This window comes from Peromyscus maniculatus, chromosome 8 (genome assembly GCF_049852395.1).
Source record: "Peromyscus maniculatus bairdii isolate BWxNUB_F1_BW_parent chromosome 8, HU_Pman_BW_mat_3.1, whole genome shotgun sequence".
Classification (NCBI taxonomy): Eukaryota; Metazoa; Chordata; class Mammalia; order Rodentia; family Cricetidae; genus Peromyscus; species Peromyscus maniculatus.
Window position 1 is genome coordinate 769,577 of NC_134859.1, and position 18,886 is coordinate 788,462.

Sequence of the window (18,886 nt, forward strand, 5' to 3'; positions counted from 1 at the left end):
ATAACCTCTACTAAAAGGCTTGTACCACAGTGTGGATTAACTCCACAAAGCCTGATAAGGGACTTCAAGGCAGGCACAAACCAGCATCTGATCAGTTCTGTTTATCTGATGTTCAAGAATAGGGAAAACTTTAAAAAAAAAAAAAAAAAAAAAAAAGACTAGGGAAAACTGGGACAGTAGGTATGAGCACTTGCTGCCAGGCCTAACAACTTGAGTTCTATCTCTGTAACATACATAAAGATGGGTAGAGAGAGGACTGGAGAGATGGCTCAGTGGTTAAGAGCACTGACTGCTCTTCCAGAGGACCCAGGTTCAATTCCCAGCACCCACATGGCAGCTCATGCCTATGTGTAACTCCAGGATCCAACCCCCTCACATAGAAATACATTCAGGAAAACCATCAATGTATACAAAATAAAAATAAATATTTTTTAATTGGGTGGAGAGAATAGACTCTCTAAAATTGTCCTATGAAACTCCACATGTGCAATGTTCCATATGTGCCCACACACATATATTATACACATACAAAAATAAATATCTTTTTAAGAATAGTAAAAAATGCCGGGCAGTGGTGGTGCACATCTTTAATCCCAGCACTTAGGAGGCAGAGGCAGGCAGATCTCTGTGAGTTTGAGGCCAGCCTGGTCTACAGAGTGAGGTCCAGGACAGACTCCAAAGATACACAGAAAAACCCTGTCTCAAAAAAAAAAAAAAAAAGAAAGAAAGAAAGAAAGAAAGAAAGAAAGAAAGAAAGAAAGAAAGAAAGAAAGAAAGAAAGAAAGAAAGAAAAGGAAGGAAGGAAGGAAGGAAGGAAGGAAGGAAGGAAGGAAGGAAGGAAGGAAGGAAGGGAAAGAAAAAAGAAGAGAAGAGAAGAGAAGAGAAGAGAAGAGAAGAGAAGAGAAGAGAAGAGAAGAGAAGAGAAGAGAAGAGAAGAGAAGAGAAGGGAAGGGAAGAGAAGGGAAGAGAAGAGAAGAGAAGGGAAGGGAAGAGAAAAGAAGTCAGGCCTGATAGGTCAGGCCTGTCATCTCAGTTACTCTGGAGATAGGAAGACCAAGGCCTACCTGGGGTAGTTCAAGGCCAGCCAGGGCAACTTAGCAAGCTGGGACCCTGTTTCAAAAAGAAGAGATTAAAACTGTAGCTCTGTGGTGGAGCATGTGCTGGCTCCAGGGCCTGGGCTTGGCCCTCAGTATTGAAAACTAAAAAGAGGCAAAATTAATATACAAGCTGGATTTCATGGCAGACACCTGCAATCCCTCCACTCAGGAAAGCAGAGGCAAGTGGATGCATGCAAGTTTGAGGCCAACCTGGTCCATATAGTGAATTCTAGATCAACTAGGGTAGAAGAGAGCAAGAACCTGCCAGAGAGCAGGGAATGACCTGTAGGTTGAGCAGGCTGATAGCAGTGTGTTCTTATTTATATGGGTATCCACCTATGTGTTTTTAAATGCATTGAGCTTACTTTAATGTATAAAACTTATACTATGATTAGGAATTTTGAAATTACCCAGATTTGATGGTAAACACATGTAAACCCAGTGTTTGGAGAGCAGAGACTGGAGGATTAAAAGTTTGAGACGAGCCTACATAGAAAACTCAAGGCCAACCTGGGCTATACTGCCAGATCCTTGGTTTGTTTTTTGAGGAATGATCTCATGTAACCCAGGCTTGCCTTGAATTTGCTACATTCCTGAGGATTACCTTAAACTCACAATTCTCTACCACCCAGATGCTTAGATCACAAGTGTGTGTCAACTGGATAACGTAATAATTAAGATCAAACTCAGGGCTTCATGCATGCTAGGCGAGCTACATCCCCAGCCTGTAGAGGTCAAGAGACTTGCCCTCAGCCCCCACCCAGGGTTTCTTAAGAGAAACGCTTCCAGGAGCGAGGGAAAAAAGAAGATTTCTATAATAATTTCGCACACCTAGTCAAATGCTCTTCATTCTATGTTCTCTTTATTGTGCTCCTTATTCTACTATCTTTTTTCTTCTCTTCATCTTTATTATTCTACCAATTACAAATATATCTCCATTCATTAGCAACTTATTAGTAAAAACTACAAAGCAAACTCTCAGGGACAAGCATTCTTATAAGCGTCACACTTGGCAGACTTGGTCAGCTTAAGTTCTGGCTATCTCTTAAAGAGATAGTTACAAGGTTTACAAAGGGAAGAGACTGAACCAATAAGAGATCTAAGTAAGAGGCAAAGAATACATGTACTATTTTATGTGGTTAATAATATCTAGACATGTTTAATCAGTTAATAGCCTTTTTCTGTTAATCACCTGAATCTTGGGACCTAAACATAGTCAGTCTACTAAGCCTAAAATCTTGCATTCAAAACTGGTGTAGAAATAAATACAAAGTGTTCATTGTTATTTGAATCAGAGTGGGGAGGTGCCGATGGAGGAAGCTTAGGGCAACATAGGTGCTATTGATCTCTTGAAGGACTAAGATATACCAAGGCCAGACACCTGCACTATCACTTCTGGATCACTATAATTCTTTTGAAGGGTTTTGATCCAACAAGACCAGGCACCTGCAATTCCACTCTGTGAAAGTTCCACAAGGACACTTCGTTTGGCCATTTTGCCTTGTCAGTGGCTAAGGATGGAGAACAAGACCTCTAAGTGCCTACAGCCCACATGGAACAATAGCTCTAGTTATGAAGCATATTTAGTATGTTTCTATTCATCAAAATTACACAGTTAATCAAGAAGTTATCTTCCTGGCCACCCACAAATATGTTTGCCCATAAGATTGAGATATACTCATGCGATTACATGTACACATTATATGAAAATGCATGGTAAATGGGAAGATATCATAGCTGTTGTTACACAAGAAACTACAGATGGGAGCAATAGTTTTCAGAGTCAGTGGCCTGCAAGCCTTGCTTGACAGTGTGTCCCATCAGACAATGATTCCTCTGGTGAGTTGACATCTGAATTATCAATTGCTGTAAGTTGTAATTGTGTCCTGGCCTGCAAAAGTTCATGACAATGGCTCCTGACACCAGCCCCTCAAAATTAATTTCTAAATAAAAATAAAGGAGTAGGATAAACATAATTCTTGAAGACCTATCAAGAGATGGTGTTGGGTGCTAGGGGCATGGCAGTGAACAAAACACAATCCCTGCCCTGCCGTGAAGGAAGTGGAGGTGGGGCTGTAGCTTGGTGGTAGAACACTTGCCTAGCATACAAAAGGCCCTGGATTCCATCCCCAGCTTTGTCCAGAGAGAAAGAGCAAGAGTGAGAACAAGCATGAGAGTGAGAGTGTGTGTGTGTGTGTGTGTGTGTGTGTGTGTGTGTGTGTGTGTGTGTGTGTGAGAGAGAGAGAGAGAGAGAGAGAGAGAGAGAGAGAGAGAGAGAGAGAGAGAGAGAGAGAGAGAAACAAGTAAGTCTCCATGTCCCAGGAAAGCAGAGGTTCCTGTGACCTCCTCAGCCAAACTGCAACCTTCAGGTTTATTTTGTTAAAATTTATTTATTTTTATTTGAAGTGCATATTTGCCCAAATGTATGTATTTGCACCACATGCTTGCAGTGCCCTCTGAGGCCAGAAGAGGAGGTCAGATGCCCTGGACTGGAGTTACAGACAGTTGTGAACTGCCTGCCATATGGGTGGCTAGGAACTGAACCCAGATCCTCTGTAAAAACAGCAAGTGATCATAAGCTCTTAACCATCTCTCCAGCCCATCCTTTTGTGTTTGGGGAACACCTGACATGAGTGCTCGGAGCCACACTCAGGTCTCCAAGATAAAACAGTGAGTACTCTGAACCCTTTAGACATCTCTCCTGCCTATTGTGGAGACACTGTTTGTAGTATCTCTGTCCAGTGAAATGTTCTCCACTTCACAAAGGAAATGTACTGTGTGGATAAATCTTGAGTGTGTTGTGACAATCAAAATAAGCCCACCAGAGAACCGAGTTCCCTGTGTCCATCCTACTGTTAGTTTGGCAGACTGCATTTGTGCATTTTAAGATGTTTGTTTCATCACTCCCAGTTTCTGTCCTTATGTGTACTCTCCCATGGTGACAACCAACGATGTCTCCACAACAAAGCAGGAGAAATGGCTCAGGGATTAGGAGCACTTGTTCTATCATGAGGACCTGCGTTTGGCTTCCAGCACCCATGTCAGGTGGCTCACCTGTAACCTCAAGCTCCAAGGAATCCAGCACCCTTTCCTGTTCTCCCCAGGCACCTGTACTCACATACACAAACACTCACACAGATACATAATAAAATGTTTTAAATGGCTCTACATTGTAAATGTACTGGGAGATCAAACTCAAACTTGTTGAGACTCACTGATGGAGATTTTAGGCCAGGATCAGTAATATGATTGGATTGATTGATTGATTGATTGATTGATTGATAGGGTCTCAGTTTGAGACAGATCTAGAATTTGCTATATAGTCTAGGCTGGCTTTAAAATCTTAGTCCTCCTGCCTTAGCCTCCCTAGTCCTGGGATTATAGGCATGCCTCACTATACAGGTTTTGGATTCACATTTTTTTAAATTGTCATTCCCTGTCCTCTCCTGGGGTCAACTTGTATCCCTACCCAGTGTGCTGCATTCATTTGGATGTAGTGATTGGACAAAGCTTGAGCATGTCAACCTATCACACAATCTGAAAGACACAGAGTAATTTGAACTGAGAATTTAGGGAAAGACAATTTTGATGAGGCCTCCCTACCACATCCAGACTAGAAGTCTGACAAGAAACACATGTTGGAAAGGCAGTAGCTGTCTTGGTGCCTCAAACTGAGACCAACTCCAAGCAAGCAGAATCCAGAAGGTAGAAAGGGGGCCATTATTCTGGTGGTTTCATTTGCTTTCTAGATACAGCCTTGTTTTTGTTAAGTTTTATGTGCAGGAGTCTCACATTCAGCTTTCCTGAGCCAGTTTGCCCAAAGAGGCCAAAGTGCCTGACACATTTGGGGCTAGGCCTTCATTTCTCCTTGAAGCTTTGCTCTGCTTAGCCAGCACTTGCTTAGCCAACATCCTCACCTTTGACTCCTGCCAAACCAGCCCCACCTCTTCTATCCTGCTAAAGACCTCCATAGTCACTATTCACAGCTTCTTTCACATGGCCCAAAGACCAGCTATAAACAAACAAACTGATGGAAAAGCTACGATGCAGCTCAGTTGGTAGAGTGCTCGCCTGGCACACACAGAGCTCTGGGCTTGATCTCCTGCACAACATAAATAGGACACAGTAGACTCCTCCAGCCTAGGCTACATGTAGTGATGGAAAGGACCAGATAGTCAAGAGCTTTTAAGCCAAGGAAAATGAAATGCTGCAGAAAAATTACATTGCTGTAATTTTCTAGGGTGCTGTCCTGTTTATTGGGGATTTTAATTAGTGCTTAATAATTTTACACAGTTGTGGAGCACAGTGTGTGATAATTTGAAGTACCCAAGTCCTCTACTTATAAAGAAAGAGTTGTCACCTGAGTATGCTGTAGAATGCTGGACCACACTCTCCTGTTTAACTCTTCTGCTGCTGTTCTCTAACCTTACCACCTCTTTCCTCCTCACCCTTTGAGGGCTCTGTAACTCTTCCTCTGCTCTCTACTTCTCTTTCTTTTTTTGTTTGCAGTGCACATATATAGGGGTACTGCATGTACTTGTGGATGCCAGAGATTGATGTTGGATGTCTTCCTTTATTGCTCGCCACTTAGTTTTTGGAAACAAGGGCTCTCACTGAACCTGGAGCTCACCAGTTGGCTAGATTGTCCAAGGCCCAGATATCTTCCTATCTCAACTTCTTAGGGGCTAGGATTATCAATGTGCACCACCATACCTGTTGCTGTTTCTTTTTCCATGTGAAATGCCAGGTCTATTTAAACTGGCCATCACAGGCCCTGCCACAAGGATACTGGGAGCTGGGAGCCTAAGCAAGGAAGGAGTACCCAGGACGTAGAGGGTACAATTCAGCTGAGACTCCAGAGCAGCAGGCTAGTTACAAGCAGGCTGCATTACTGGGGCCAGGCCCATGGAGTGCAACTCCACTCATGGCCTTAGAGTAAAAGAACCTCACCATCTCCTCCTTAGGGTAGCCCTGGCTGGGCTAAACCACATATGGATGAAGTGACCACCCCCTAGGCTGTAGTTGATGACCTTGTAGGAGAGACTCCAGATTTCCTAAATAGAGCCAAAATATAAGTGGAAGGGGTGGCAGGTAGCTCCTGCAGGACACTAGCTATGCTCTGAGGTCCCTTTCCAACCCTTGTACATGTTGCTCTTGAAAGTGAAAGAGATACAACAATCCTCTAACCAGCACTGACAATTCTCTTGTACAGGGACACATGAAGGATCAGCTGTTTGTTCCAGCTCTGGTCCTCCTGCTGATCCAGGATCCAGAGTTAGAGGAGCACTCATAGACACAGGTATCTTGGACAAATCATCATTTGCATTTCGATGTCATGTGATTTGGCTGGTGTTGGTGGACGAGCACCAGATCTTCCAGGGACTGTACTGCTCATGTACATTGGACTGGATTTCCCTAGTGGTGCTTAGTGTAAACACTGAGTTCAGTCCTGACCTAAGTAGTCTTGTGCTGTACACCCCATGTGGCCACTTACACCAGAAAGAGCAGCTGCACTGTCAATGGTTGAGATATTACACCTCTCTTAACTCCAAGGGGCAAGCATTGGATGATTTTTCAGCACCAGCTCCTGGGGGTGGGAATTGGGAGAATAGCCTAGTTGTAGTTTATCCTTAGACTGGCTAAGCTCTGATATAGACCTCAATTTCCATCTCTAGATTCTCTGGGTTTCAGGCTCAAAGAAGGTCTTTCCAGTTCTGCAAATTCTTTTACATCTGCTGGGAGCACCATAAAGTATGTGGTCCCATATGAGGGGTGCTGGGTGGCATAGGCTATGTGTGTGGCCCCAGAGGAAGGCTCCAGGTTAAACACAACACAGGAGGCACTAGCTTGTATGTCTTGGTAGAAGTTTAGGAAAGAGAGAAGTCAGTAGTTTGGTGAATGTCTGAGGAGAAGAAAAGAGAGGAGAAAAGGGGAGGAGATGAAAGACACAGAAAAGAAAGAAGAAAGAATAGAAGGAGAAGAAGGAAGGCCATGGCAGGCTTTTGACATGCTAGGGATCCAAACTCAGGTCCTCATGTATGCATAGCTCTAATCCTAGATGCTCTCCCTCGTCCCCTTCTTTTCCCTTCTCCCTCCTTCCCTCTCTCCCTTTCATTCTCTCCTCTCCATCCTCCTCTCTCTACTTCTGCTTATGAGTGAGACCAGCTGGGCAGTGGTGGCACACTCCTTTAATTGGGAAGCAGCGGCACATGTGGATCTCTATGAATTCGAGGCAAGCCTGGTCTATAGATTGAGTTCCAGGACAGCCAAGACTACACAGAGAAACCCTGTCTCAAAAAAAAAAAAGAGTGAAGCCAGGCAGTACTTGGCTTTCTGTATCAGGATCACTTCACACAATGACCTCTAGGTCCATTCATGTTATCTATTATAGCAGTAACCCTCAGGCTCATGTTTTGATTGCTTGTTCCCTAGCCACTCCACTAGTGCTACATTGAAAGACTGTAGAAACTGACTGGGTGTGGTGGGTCTCCACACTTGGGAGACAGAGGCAAGAAAATCTCTATGAAGTTGAGGACAGCATGGTCTACATGTTGAGTTCCAGGCTAGCCAGGGCTGCACAATGAGACCCTGTCCAAAAATTATAAAAAAAAAATAGAAATTTTTTTAAGAATGTGGAGATTTGAGGAAGTGGTGCTGTAGGGGAAAGTAGGTCACCAGAAGAGGACCATCCCAGGGTATGTTATCACTCTAGGGTATGATGAACAGCTGTTCTACCTCCACCATTGACTGAACTCTCTGAAGCCCTGAGCTAAAACAAACCTTCAGTGTGAGGGGGTGGGGAGGAAGAAGAGGTTGTATTTCAGTTTGCATGTCATTTTCAGTTACTTTTTTGTTGCCATGATGAAATAGCATTATCATAATCAACTTACAGAGTTTATTTTGGCTTTTGGTTCCAGAGGAATAAGAATCCATCATGAAAGAAGGTGTGATAGCAAGTAGCAGGAGCAGGCTACTTGATCACTCTTCCAGGACCAGGAAGATGAGAGTGATCACATCTCATCCACAAAAAGGAAGCAGAAAAGGTAACTGAAAAGGGACAAGGCCATAAACTTTCAATGCCTGGCCCCAGCGAACTTCCTCCATCTCCTAAAAGTTCCATAACCTCACCAAACAGTGTCTCCAACAGGGAACCAATTGCTCAAAAATGTGAATCTATGAAGAACATTTCTCTTTCAAACCATGTATGGCTTCCTCAATCACTTTCCACATTATTTTTTTTTAAGATTTATTTTTATGTGTATGTGTGTTTTGCCTGCCTGCATGTCTAAGCATCACATGCATGTCAATTGCCTAAGGAGGCCAAAATTACAGACGTTTGTGAGCCACCACATGGGTGCTGGGAATTGAACCCGGGTCCGTTAAGAAGAGCAGCCAGTCCTCTTATCCAACGAGCCATCTCTCCAGCCCACTCTACCTTATTTTTTGAGACAGCACTTCTCACTGAACTTGAAGTTTACCAGGGATTGGCCTGCCTCCTTCTCCCCAGAGATTACAAACATATGCCACCATACCCATGCTGGGGATCCAAACTCAGGTCCTCATATGTAGCTGAAGTTTTCCTGTGTCCCACCTGGCCTGTGGTCAGGACAAATCTCTCTCACCGGCCAGTCTTGCAGCTGCTTGGACCCAAGTAAACACACAGAGGCTTATATTAATTAAAACTGCTCAGGCTAACTATTGACTAGCTCTTACACTTAAATTAACCCATAATTCTTATTTATGTTTAGCTACATGACTTGGTACCTTTTCTCAGTACTGCCTTCACATCTTGCTTCCTCTGTGTCTGGCTGGCAACTCCTGACTCAGCCTTCCTATTCCCAGATTTCTCCTCTCTGCTTATCCTGCCTATACTATACTTCCTGCCTGACTACTGACCAATCAACATTTTATTTATCAACCAAATCAGAGTAGCACACATTCATAGTATACAGAACAACATTCCCATCACTCATGCTTTGTTGCAAATACTTAATAAACTGAGCCATCTTCCCAGTCCTATGGCCCAGTTATGTTTCAAACTTTAGTTTCTTCTGTGTATAATAATAGTACTCACCTAGTAGCGTTGCCTCACATAATGACTTTTGTAGGTCCAATTTCTCAATAAAATATGTAGTTAGATGATAGATAGATAGATAGATAGATAGATAGATAGATAGATAGATAGATAATAGATCAATAGGTAGGTAGGTAGATAGGGATGGAGGGATGGAGGGATGGATGGATAAACAGACAAACAGCATTGGGTATGAAGACAGAAGTAAGGCCAGACATGCACACCTGGAATCTCAGCACTCATGAGGAAAAGGCAGAAGGATTGCAACAAATTCAAAGCCAGCTTAGTCTAAATAGCAAATCCTGGGTCAGGCAAGGCTACACACACAGTAAGACTCTGTCTCAAAATCAATACCACCCCCACATAAATACATACATACATACATACATACATACATATATACATATATGCATACATACATACATACATACAGGCACCATCTGGAATTAATGGACACAGGGGCTCTGGGGGGAAACCAGGACTAGATCTGTGTAATGTAATAAGTGATGATTAAAATAAAAAAGGGCCATGCGGAAAGCACAATAATCCTGCAGGAATGCTACCCAGTTAGAAGGTGTTAATTCTTTTGCAGCAGTTTATAACTAGAGGCTGGAATTGCAGCTTATGGGTAGAATGCTTACCCTGCATGCACAAAGCCCTAGGTTCAATCCTTAGCACGACATAAACAGTATAGCTTAACTTAGCATCCTGAAGGTGGAAGATGTTCAAGATCATTCTCAGATACATAGCAAGTTTGAGGCTAGCCTAGGCTACTTGAGACCCTATTTGCAATAAAATGACAAAATCTCAGGGTTTTTGTTTGTTTGTCTGCTTACTTTGTTTTTAACTTAAGAATTTGCTTCTAGCCGGATGGTGGTGGTGGTGGTGGTGGTGGTGGTGGTGGTGGTGGTGGTGGTGGTGGTGGTGGTGGTGGTGTACACCTTTAATCCCAGTACTCAGGAGGCAGAGCCAGGCGGATCTCTGTGAGTTCGAGGCCAGCCTGGTCTACAGAGCAAGATCCAAAACAGGCACCAAAACAACACAGGGAAACTCTGTCTCGAAAAAACCAAAAGAAAAAAAAAAAAGCTTCTAAAATTGGTGTGGTCTGAGGAGAGAAGAAAGAAAAAAATGTACAAAAGCAGCCATTCTTGGGAAAGTAAGAAAAAATAAAAAGGAAAAGTCTCCTAAAAGCATAGCAAAACCTATCCTAAATATTTTCAGTTATCAGTGTTGCTGGGAAGTTTGGTGAGTCCTATCAGAGATGCCATATGATACCAGAAACTTCGGGTTCCCTTTTGGGGTTCCTAGTCTCATTAATAAAAGGACTTAGGAATGGACTCAAAGGGAAGCTAGAGAACAACTTTATTAGCTTGCATTTAAAAGGAAAACACTACAGGACAATCAAACTGCCAATCCTGGCAGCTGCCTGGAGGAGAGTGAAGAGGAGAAGGAGAAAAGCCATTTATGGGCTGGAGAGATGGGTCAGTGGTTAAGAGCCCTGGCTGCTCTTCCAGAGGTCCTGAGTTCAATTCCCAGCACATACATAGTGGCTCACTCTTCTGGCATTCAGGTATACATGCAGATCACTCATACATAAAATACAAATAAAGAAAAATAAAAGAAAAGCTGTTCAGTGGCAGATAGGTCAGTCACATGCAGGAAGTGAGCTTTAGAGGTAGTGAAAAAGCCCTAAGGATCAGAAAAAGTTTAGCCAGGTTTTAAAAGAAAAAGGGAAATTTCCTTTCTGAGTCAAAGGGGCAGGCAGATACTACTGAACTTCACAGAGATCCATGGGGAAAGAAGTCTAGGAAGGAAAAGTACAGTATCTCATTTAAGGAAGTTATTCCACCTATTTTTTTAATGATTTAAGGTCAGTCCACCTTCCTGGAGGTTGTCCTGATATCCTAAGTGCTGGTCCTAAGGCAAGGCCATTGATCTGCCCAACTGAAATGTTAGGTCTTCACCCTGGCCAGAGATTTCACTGTCCTGAATGTAAGAAAATAGTTTCCCCTTAATGTTAAGGTCTCTCCCACTGCACTGCCATTAGGGACTTACATAAAATACAAAAAGGAATTGAGTCTTGGGCATATACCCAAGGAATGCTCAATCTTACCACAAGGGCACATGCTCAACTATGTTCATATCAGCATTATTCATAATAGCAAGAACCTGGAAACAACCTAGATGCCCCTCAACTGAAGAATGGATAAAGAAAATGTGGCACATATACACAATGGAGTACTACTCAGCAGTAAAAAACAATGATATCATGAAATTTGCAGGCCAATGGATGGAATCATCTTGAGTAAGGTAACTCAGACTCAGAAGGACAAACATAATATATACTCACTCATAAGTGGATACTAGATGTGAGGGAAGGGATGGCCAGACTGCAACTCACAACTCCAGAAAGGCTAGCTAACAGGGAAAGACCCTAGGAGGGACACATGAATGAACCTGCGAAGGAGGAGTGGATGAGATCTACATGAGCGGACTGGATGTGGGGGGGTAGCAGAGGGCGAGGAGTGGAGGATAAGAACATAGGGAAATGGGAGGGTCAAGCTGGAACAGGGACAGAGTGGGAGGGCAGGGAGGAAGATACCATGATAGATGAGGACATCATGGGAATAGGAAGAGGCAGGGTTCTGGGGAGGCTCTCAGGAATCCACAAGGATGAGCCCACCTGGGAGTGCTGGCAGTGTGCCAGAGGGTGCCTGGACTGGTCTACTCTGGTAACTGGTCTAGCGAATAACCTAGCTGTCATCATAGAGCCTTTGTCCAGTGACTGATGGAGGCAGATGCAGAGATCCACGGCCAGGCATCAGGCTGAGCTCTGGGAATCCAAATGATGAGAGAGAGGAGGGATTCTGCAGGCGAGGGACATTGAGATCATGATGGGAGGACGTGCAGAGATGACCAGCCACACTAGTGGAAACCCATGAACTGTGGACTGGTGGCTGTTGAGCCCCCATGTGACTGGACTAGGCCCTCTGGATATGGAAGACGGTTGTTTGGCTCAAACTGTTTGTGAGGGGGGGTGCACCCAGGCAGGGAGACTGGGATCTGTGCCTGGTGCATGGACAGGCTTCTGGAATCCGGTGCCTGTGGTGTGATGCCTTGCACAGCCTTGGTGCAGTAGGAAGGGGCTTGGACCTGCCTAGGCTCAGTGTGCTGGGCTCTGCTGACTCCCCATGGGAGACCTTGATTTTGGGGATGTGGGGATGCAGGGTGGCTTGGGAGAGAGGACTGGGGGGTAGGAGGAGGGAGGAGGGGGGATCTGTGGGTGGTATGTGGAGTGAGTAGAAAATTTCTTTAAAAAAAAGGAAGTAGGATATTAAGTTCAACTACATTTAGAAACTCTCATCAAAAGAAAGTAGAGGATATTCACAAGGTGTGTGTGACAGAAACTTTCTCCTCAGACCAAGTAAAGAAGTCTTTGAAATCAACAAAATAAAACTACACAGTATATAAGTATTGTTATGCCCGTCATGAGCCACCCAGAGAACCCCCCATCACCAATAGTCCAAGTTCGTATGCAAAAGCAAAGAGCCTTTATTGCAAGCTCAAACTTGGGCTCTCTGTCTGTTCTGACACAGTGGTTGGATCAGAGAGAGCCCTGAGCTCAGTTGTGGAAGGGTTTTTAAGAAGTAAAGGATGGGGAGTAGGGGAATTCTGGATTCAGATGGGGTTTGAACTCCTGACTGGGCAGGAATGAGAGAACAGAAGTCTTGTCAAACAGGGATTGGTATTTGGTGTTGCTGCAAGGAGATTGGCAACCTATATACAAGTGATGTAAGCTACCCTTTATGTCTTGGAGCATCTAATACTTGTTTGTCTCTATTCTGATTGGTCTCACACAGGGTACAATTTGTGGCTTTTCCTGGTTATTGTAATGGTGAGGCCTAGTCCCAGTATTGTTAATCTGCAGCCTGATATGGCTGCACTAATGTTAAGTTTGGCCTCTTCAAGAATGACAAGGGGATGCAACTCAGTAGTAAAGCATTTGCCTAGCATGTGCAATGCCCTGGTTTCAATCCCCAGTACCAGAAAAAAAGAACAAGATACTGTACCTTGCCTCTCTTTCCTCCCTTACTCTTTGATTTCCTTCTTTCCTTTTCACTTGGGGCCTCACAAGCACTAGACAAGTGCTGCACCACTGAATACTCCCTTTCAAAAAGGAGAAAAATCCACATGGTAAATAAAAATAGAAAAAAAATTCAGCTTCATTTATAATCAGAAAATGCAAATTAAGCCCACAGTATCATACAAAAATATGCATATAGTATACATTTGCTGAATGCATGGTATATTTTGCCATGATCATACAAAGAAAACCTATATATACACACAAGCTTATAAAACCAGCAAAAGTAATTGTTGTAAAGTCTCTCCCACTAAATCCCTCTCTTTAAATATTATTAGTATGTAGTGTGGCCTATCAGAGTTTCTGCACTAGCAATAGCACCTAAGAATACATGGCTACCTTTCTCTGCTAATTAACACCAAGTTACATCAAAGAGTCAATTAGGACTTGTCTGGGGAACCAGAATGAAGACCAAAGCAAAAATAATTCAGCAAGGAGGTTTCTTTTTGCAAGAGAGGTGCACCAGAACCCAAACCATGTTACACTCACTAGTTGGTGACTTCATCTCATCCCATTGGTGGAAACTGTACCTCATAATTGTAATGGATCTGTACAAAGAGATTCAGGAAATAGGGCCCTTGTCAGGTTGAGTACCTTTGATAGAATAAAAATGTTTCTTTCATCCTGGGGGTGTTGGCATCTTTGGAGGACCTAAGAAAACTGGACGCTGGATGAGTCCTGGGATAGCTACTGTTTCACTCACTATCCAGGCTCTGTGAGGCCATCAGCACTAGGAAAGTGCAGGCCTGGTTAAAGCAGTTGTGAGGTTGGACCACCTGGAAGTAGCCATTTTCAAGATGTCCAGGATGCAGATGTTGAGGGGACCTGGTAAGATGCTGGCAGAGCAGAAGATAAAGTTTTAGACACATTAGCATTCCCACTGTTTGTAATCTATACTGAAATCTACATTGTAGAAAAGGCAATAGACTCACCCCCTTTAGTCATAAGGGACCCAAAAATGATTCTGGTTAAAAGTATGAATGCTTTCTTTTGTCCAGAAGACTGGGTGTATACAGATTAGACATATTCTTAGCACAACGAGAAGCACTCTTAAGCCTATACTTAGAAAACAACCAAAGGGGATTTAAAATCCTGAGCTTGTAACTATGATAATAGTAGTCAGCACTTACCAAAGCTATCACAATTCTATTGGTTAATGTTAAGACTCTGAACTTTTAGATTCTTACTATAACAAGTAGCATAGCAAGGGAAAGAAATATGAAACATTTTTTCATTCTTTTTATAGACCTTAAATCACTTTCTTATTACCATTTAAGCTTTCACATCTTCAGACCTTTATAACTTGTATTTACGTACCTTAAAACACCTTCATAGACCCTAAAACATTTTCTTAGATCCTCACAACTTAAGTTTTAAACTTTATACTTTTTTCTATCTAATCATTTGCCAGAAGACATAGGGGGTTGATTACTGAGGGCAGTCATTATAGAGTGAATTCCTTTAAATAAAGGAACAGTAAAAAGTTACATTGAAATGTTTTGTGAGTTTACAGAGTATTCAAGCTACTTTAGGCAGTTCTTTCTGTTTGAAGCATCATGAGCAGTACAGAATAAGCAGCTGTGTAGCTCCTGTTCCCTAGATGCTATGCCTGGCATCACCCCCTGTACTTCCTGCTCAACACAGCAATCCTGTGAGCAGGTGTACCCTGATGCTTCAAGTGAGGAAACAGAGGCCAAGAGGAGTTAGAAAGTTGGTCATATGTGGCTGAGGAGTTTATAAAATGCCATAGAAAATAAATAATACACTCTGCACCACTGCTGCCACTGACTAATGGTGGAGGACTCCTTCTGAGTCTTCCTTTAATTCCATCCTTATTGTCCCAGGGAAGCCCTCAACACCATAAAGCTGAATAGGGTTTGGGGCTTCATGTAATCCCAGCACTTGAAAGGCAGAGGCAAGAGAATCTCTGTGAGTTCCAGGCCAGCCTTGTCTACAGAGCTAGTCCCAGGACAGCTAGGGCTACACAGAGAAACTCTGTCTTGAGAAAGAAGGAGGAAGAGGAGGAGGAGGAGAGAAAGAGGAGAGGGGGAGGAGGAGGAAGAGAAATAATGGCGAGATAAAGAAGAGGAACAGAAAGAAGAAAAGAGGAGAAGGGCAAGAGGACGAGAGGGAGAAGGAAGGTAGAGAAAGTATTATTTTGTTTTGTTCTCCTGCAGTCATAGCACCCTGTCTCTATTTGTGTCTTCTGAAGTACTTTTCCATACTTGTAATCATTTGTTCCTTTCTTTGTTTTCTGTAGCCTCCCAAGCCAGACTGCAAGCTTCATGCTTTAAGGCTCTGTCATCTCTTACCTGAACCCCTGCACCTGCCTTCTCTCAAGTCTCTCAGTTCCCATCTCCCCCACCACAGCCTGAGCCCCTTATAGCAGCTAGAGGGATTCTGTGAAAGCAGGAAAGCATCAAGTCATCATGACTTCCCATAATCCTTTGAAGAAAAACTAATATGGAAATGACTCAGCAATCTCAATTGCAGGAACATGCCCAGAAGTGAGAGCGTGGGCAGACATGTGCACACTCATGCTACATCAGAGTATTTCTCCAGAGCCAAAAAGGGAAGCCAGCAGTGACTATAGATGGTAAATGGACAATAAAATGTAGCATCTATGTGCAATGGAACCTTTTCCACCACAGAAAGGAAGGGAATGCTGACCATGCTATGCTATGACATGAACTTGAAGACATCATGACAATCAAAATCAGTCACACTGAATAAAATAAGCCAGACCTGGAAGGATACCTGCAAGTAGAAGGTGGGTGATGGGTGGAAAGAGGAGAGGTATCAGCAGTAGAAAGGAGGGGAGACCAGAAAGGGTAATTGTGGTTCAGTTAAGAGCACTTCCTGCTCTTGTAGAGTGACTGAGTTTGCTTCTCAGCACCCATGTCAAGTAGCTCACAGTGGCTTGTAACTCTAGTTCCTGGGAATCTGACACCTTCTCTGGCCTTTGAAGGCACATGTACACATAAAAACACATAAGTTTAAAAAATATTTTTAAAAGGATAATGCAGTATGTTGAGTGAATATGATCAAATGCCATCAAACTCTCTGTATGTATAAAAATATTATGAGCTGTGTGTGGTGGTGAAATCTCATGTCTCAGCACTTAAGAGGCAGAGACAGGAGGATTACCACAAGTTCAAGGCCACCTGGTCTACATACAAATGCTAAGCCAGTCTGGGCTGTACAGTGAGTCCCTATCTCAAAACAAACTAACAAACAAAATGTCATAATGAAATCTATCACTTTGGGCCAGAGAAAAAGCTCAGTGGTAGAGCATTTGCCTAACATACATGAGTCCAAAAAACGAGTAAACAAATGGTCTACTGAGATGGCTCAGACAGTAAGAGTACTTGCCACACAAGCCTGATAGCCTGAGTTCTATGTCCAGAACCCATATAAAAAAATCCAGTGTGGAGTGCAAGCCACCTTTCCTGAGTAAGTGTAACTACCACCCTGCGTAAAAACATGCTGCTCTTTACAGCAAATGGAGAGTATCACAGAGAACCACAACTGGACACAATGCAGAGATCAACAGATCGTTGGGAGCCCAGCCCCAGTGGACACATTTGCATCACAGCTCCTGCATCCATGGCTCAGGGAACGTTGTAGAAGAGGGGGTGGAAAGACTGTGAGAGCCAGAGTAATAGGAAGTCTGTCGTGAAATAGTCTCTCCTAGAAATGGCTGCATAAACAATGGCAATATCAAAGGATATGGTAACAAGGAAGGGAGAAAATTTTGCAGCATCTCACCTATAGACAAAAAACTGTAGGCAATTAATGACTGCCAGGAAAAGGAGAATTAGCCTCTCCCAGGAATGAGCTCCCTTATTGGTTGTCCATGCAGAGTGGTCAGTCCTGAAATCATATACATACAAACAACAAAAGCAGACTCAGCAAGTTGTATTTATACAACCATATACACACAAACAACAAAACAGACTCATAAAGTTGTATTTACACATTTTAGTCTGTGCATATACATACATAACAATAATAAGACTATCAACTTGAGATTGTTGGGGGATGGCATGGGATGGATTCAAGGGATGGTCCCTGGAGAGGTTGGAGAGAAGAAAGGGAGAGTGGAAAGTGGTATAATTCTATTTCAGTTTAAAACACATTTTTAAAAAGCCAGATATAGTGACACACATTTGTAATTCCAGTACCCTAGTAGTGAAATAGGAGGCTGAGATAGGAGAATCAGCTGGAAGCCTTCAGGGTCAGCTAGCTTGGGGTACACAGTACAACAACAATAAGAGAGACCCAGCCTCAGCAAGGTAAAGGTGAGTGAGAACAGACTCCCTTAAAGCCCTCTGGCTTCCATATGCATCAGTGGCTTTTTGCACCTGCACTAACTCACACATACATACAAATAATGAAATAAATAAACATTTTAAAAGAAACACACTATATTGTACCATGACTATACATGATATAAAAAAATTACTTACTACAATTATGGTGATGGTTTGATTAAAAACAGTCATAAAAGAAAATATATTACATGTGTCCACATGGATGTGGTTCCTAGACTAGAAACATTCAGAGACAAAGCTGGAGCACTACAGCAGACTGCAGTCATTATTAGGACAAAGCTACAGAAAGGGGATGGTGACAAATGTTCTAGAGCTGGGTGAGGGTGTAGAATTCTGTCCTCTGGGCGTGGCATGGCTGTAGTCCATTTGAAATCAGAACAACTATGACTGCCACACAAGACACTCATCAAACTGAGCACACTGATTCCCTCATGGAATAAGACAGGGTTCAGTAGGTATGGGAGGTAAGCATGAGGCCTCACCCCTTCCTAGGACATATAAGCAGCTACATTTGTGAAGTGGGTAGGGTCTCATGAAGCTCTGCCCTTTCCTGGCATATTCAAGTGATTAATTGTTGCTTGAGGAGAGAGCCTCTTCAGTGGTATAGCTGCTCATGCTCCTGTAACTCACTCAGTACATTCACTGGTTCCCTACATTAGACCTATGTGGAATGGTTTCTTTGGTCTGTCATTGGTGTCCAGTCAAGGAGGAGTAGATGTGGATTCACATCCTGCTAGGAAAGGTCAGACAACATATGATGGCCATATGAATTTACTTAAGGACATTTGAATTGGTCAAATTGGTCCATTATGTCTATGTCACCACAATAAACTAATACAATAAGGAGGTAGAATAGAAAGTTGGGAAGAAGTTATGGGGTGTCGGGGAGAGGAACCCCTGGGTCCTAGTTTCCATTTTACATTACCTTAGAGACAAGAATTTCCACCCAACCAACAAAACCTGCTGTGCAGATTAGGCATTAAAACGTCAAGAGAACCTCACCTACTGTCAAAGTTTATGCAACTTTGCCAGCACCCTTTACTCATAGTAAACCTATAGAATGAGAACTCCATGGGCCCTTGTAACCTGTGTTTTTATCTTATCAGTGTTCCTTTTGTGTCTGCGAACCTGAACACCTGCACCTCATAAGGGGCCTTGTCATCTCACTCGCTAGAGGAAGCTGAAGATTAACAGCTATACCACTTTTCCTATAGAGATGACATCCTCTGAACAAGGC

The 18,886-nt window shown here is 43.1% G+C and overlaps 1 protein-coding gene and 1 pseudogene across 3 annotated transcripts in view; one reads left to right on the forward strand and one right to left on the reverse strand.

Annotated features, from left to right (window-relative positions):
• The window catches only part of Cep20 (centrosomal protein 20), a 76,894-nt gene that overhangs the window by 3,242 nt on the left and 54,766 nt on the right, over positions 1-18,886 (forward strand). For 2 of the 3 annotated variants that reach the window (XM_076577804.1, XM_042283490.2), the window contains exons 2-4: positions 6,310-6,396; positions 8,015-8,140; positions 18,756-18,884. Coding sequence is in view for 2 of the 3 variants with exons in the window: in XM_042283490.2 (XP_042139424.2) it covers positions 18,866-18,884 (19 nt within the window). In the remaining variant the exon portion in view is untranslated. Of the gene's footprint in view, positions 1-6,309; positions 6,397-8,014; positions 8,141-15,576; positions 16,086-18,755; positions 18,885-18,886 lie in introns of those variants that run through there. The other variant, XM_076577807.1, reaches the window with a different exon arrangement.
• LOC121831569 (folate receptor alpha pseudogene) lies at positions 5,941-7,957 on the reverse strand (annotated as a pseudogene).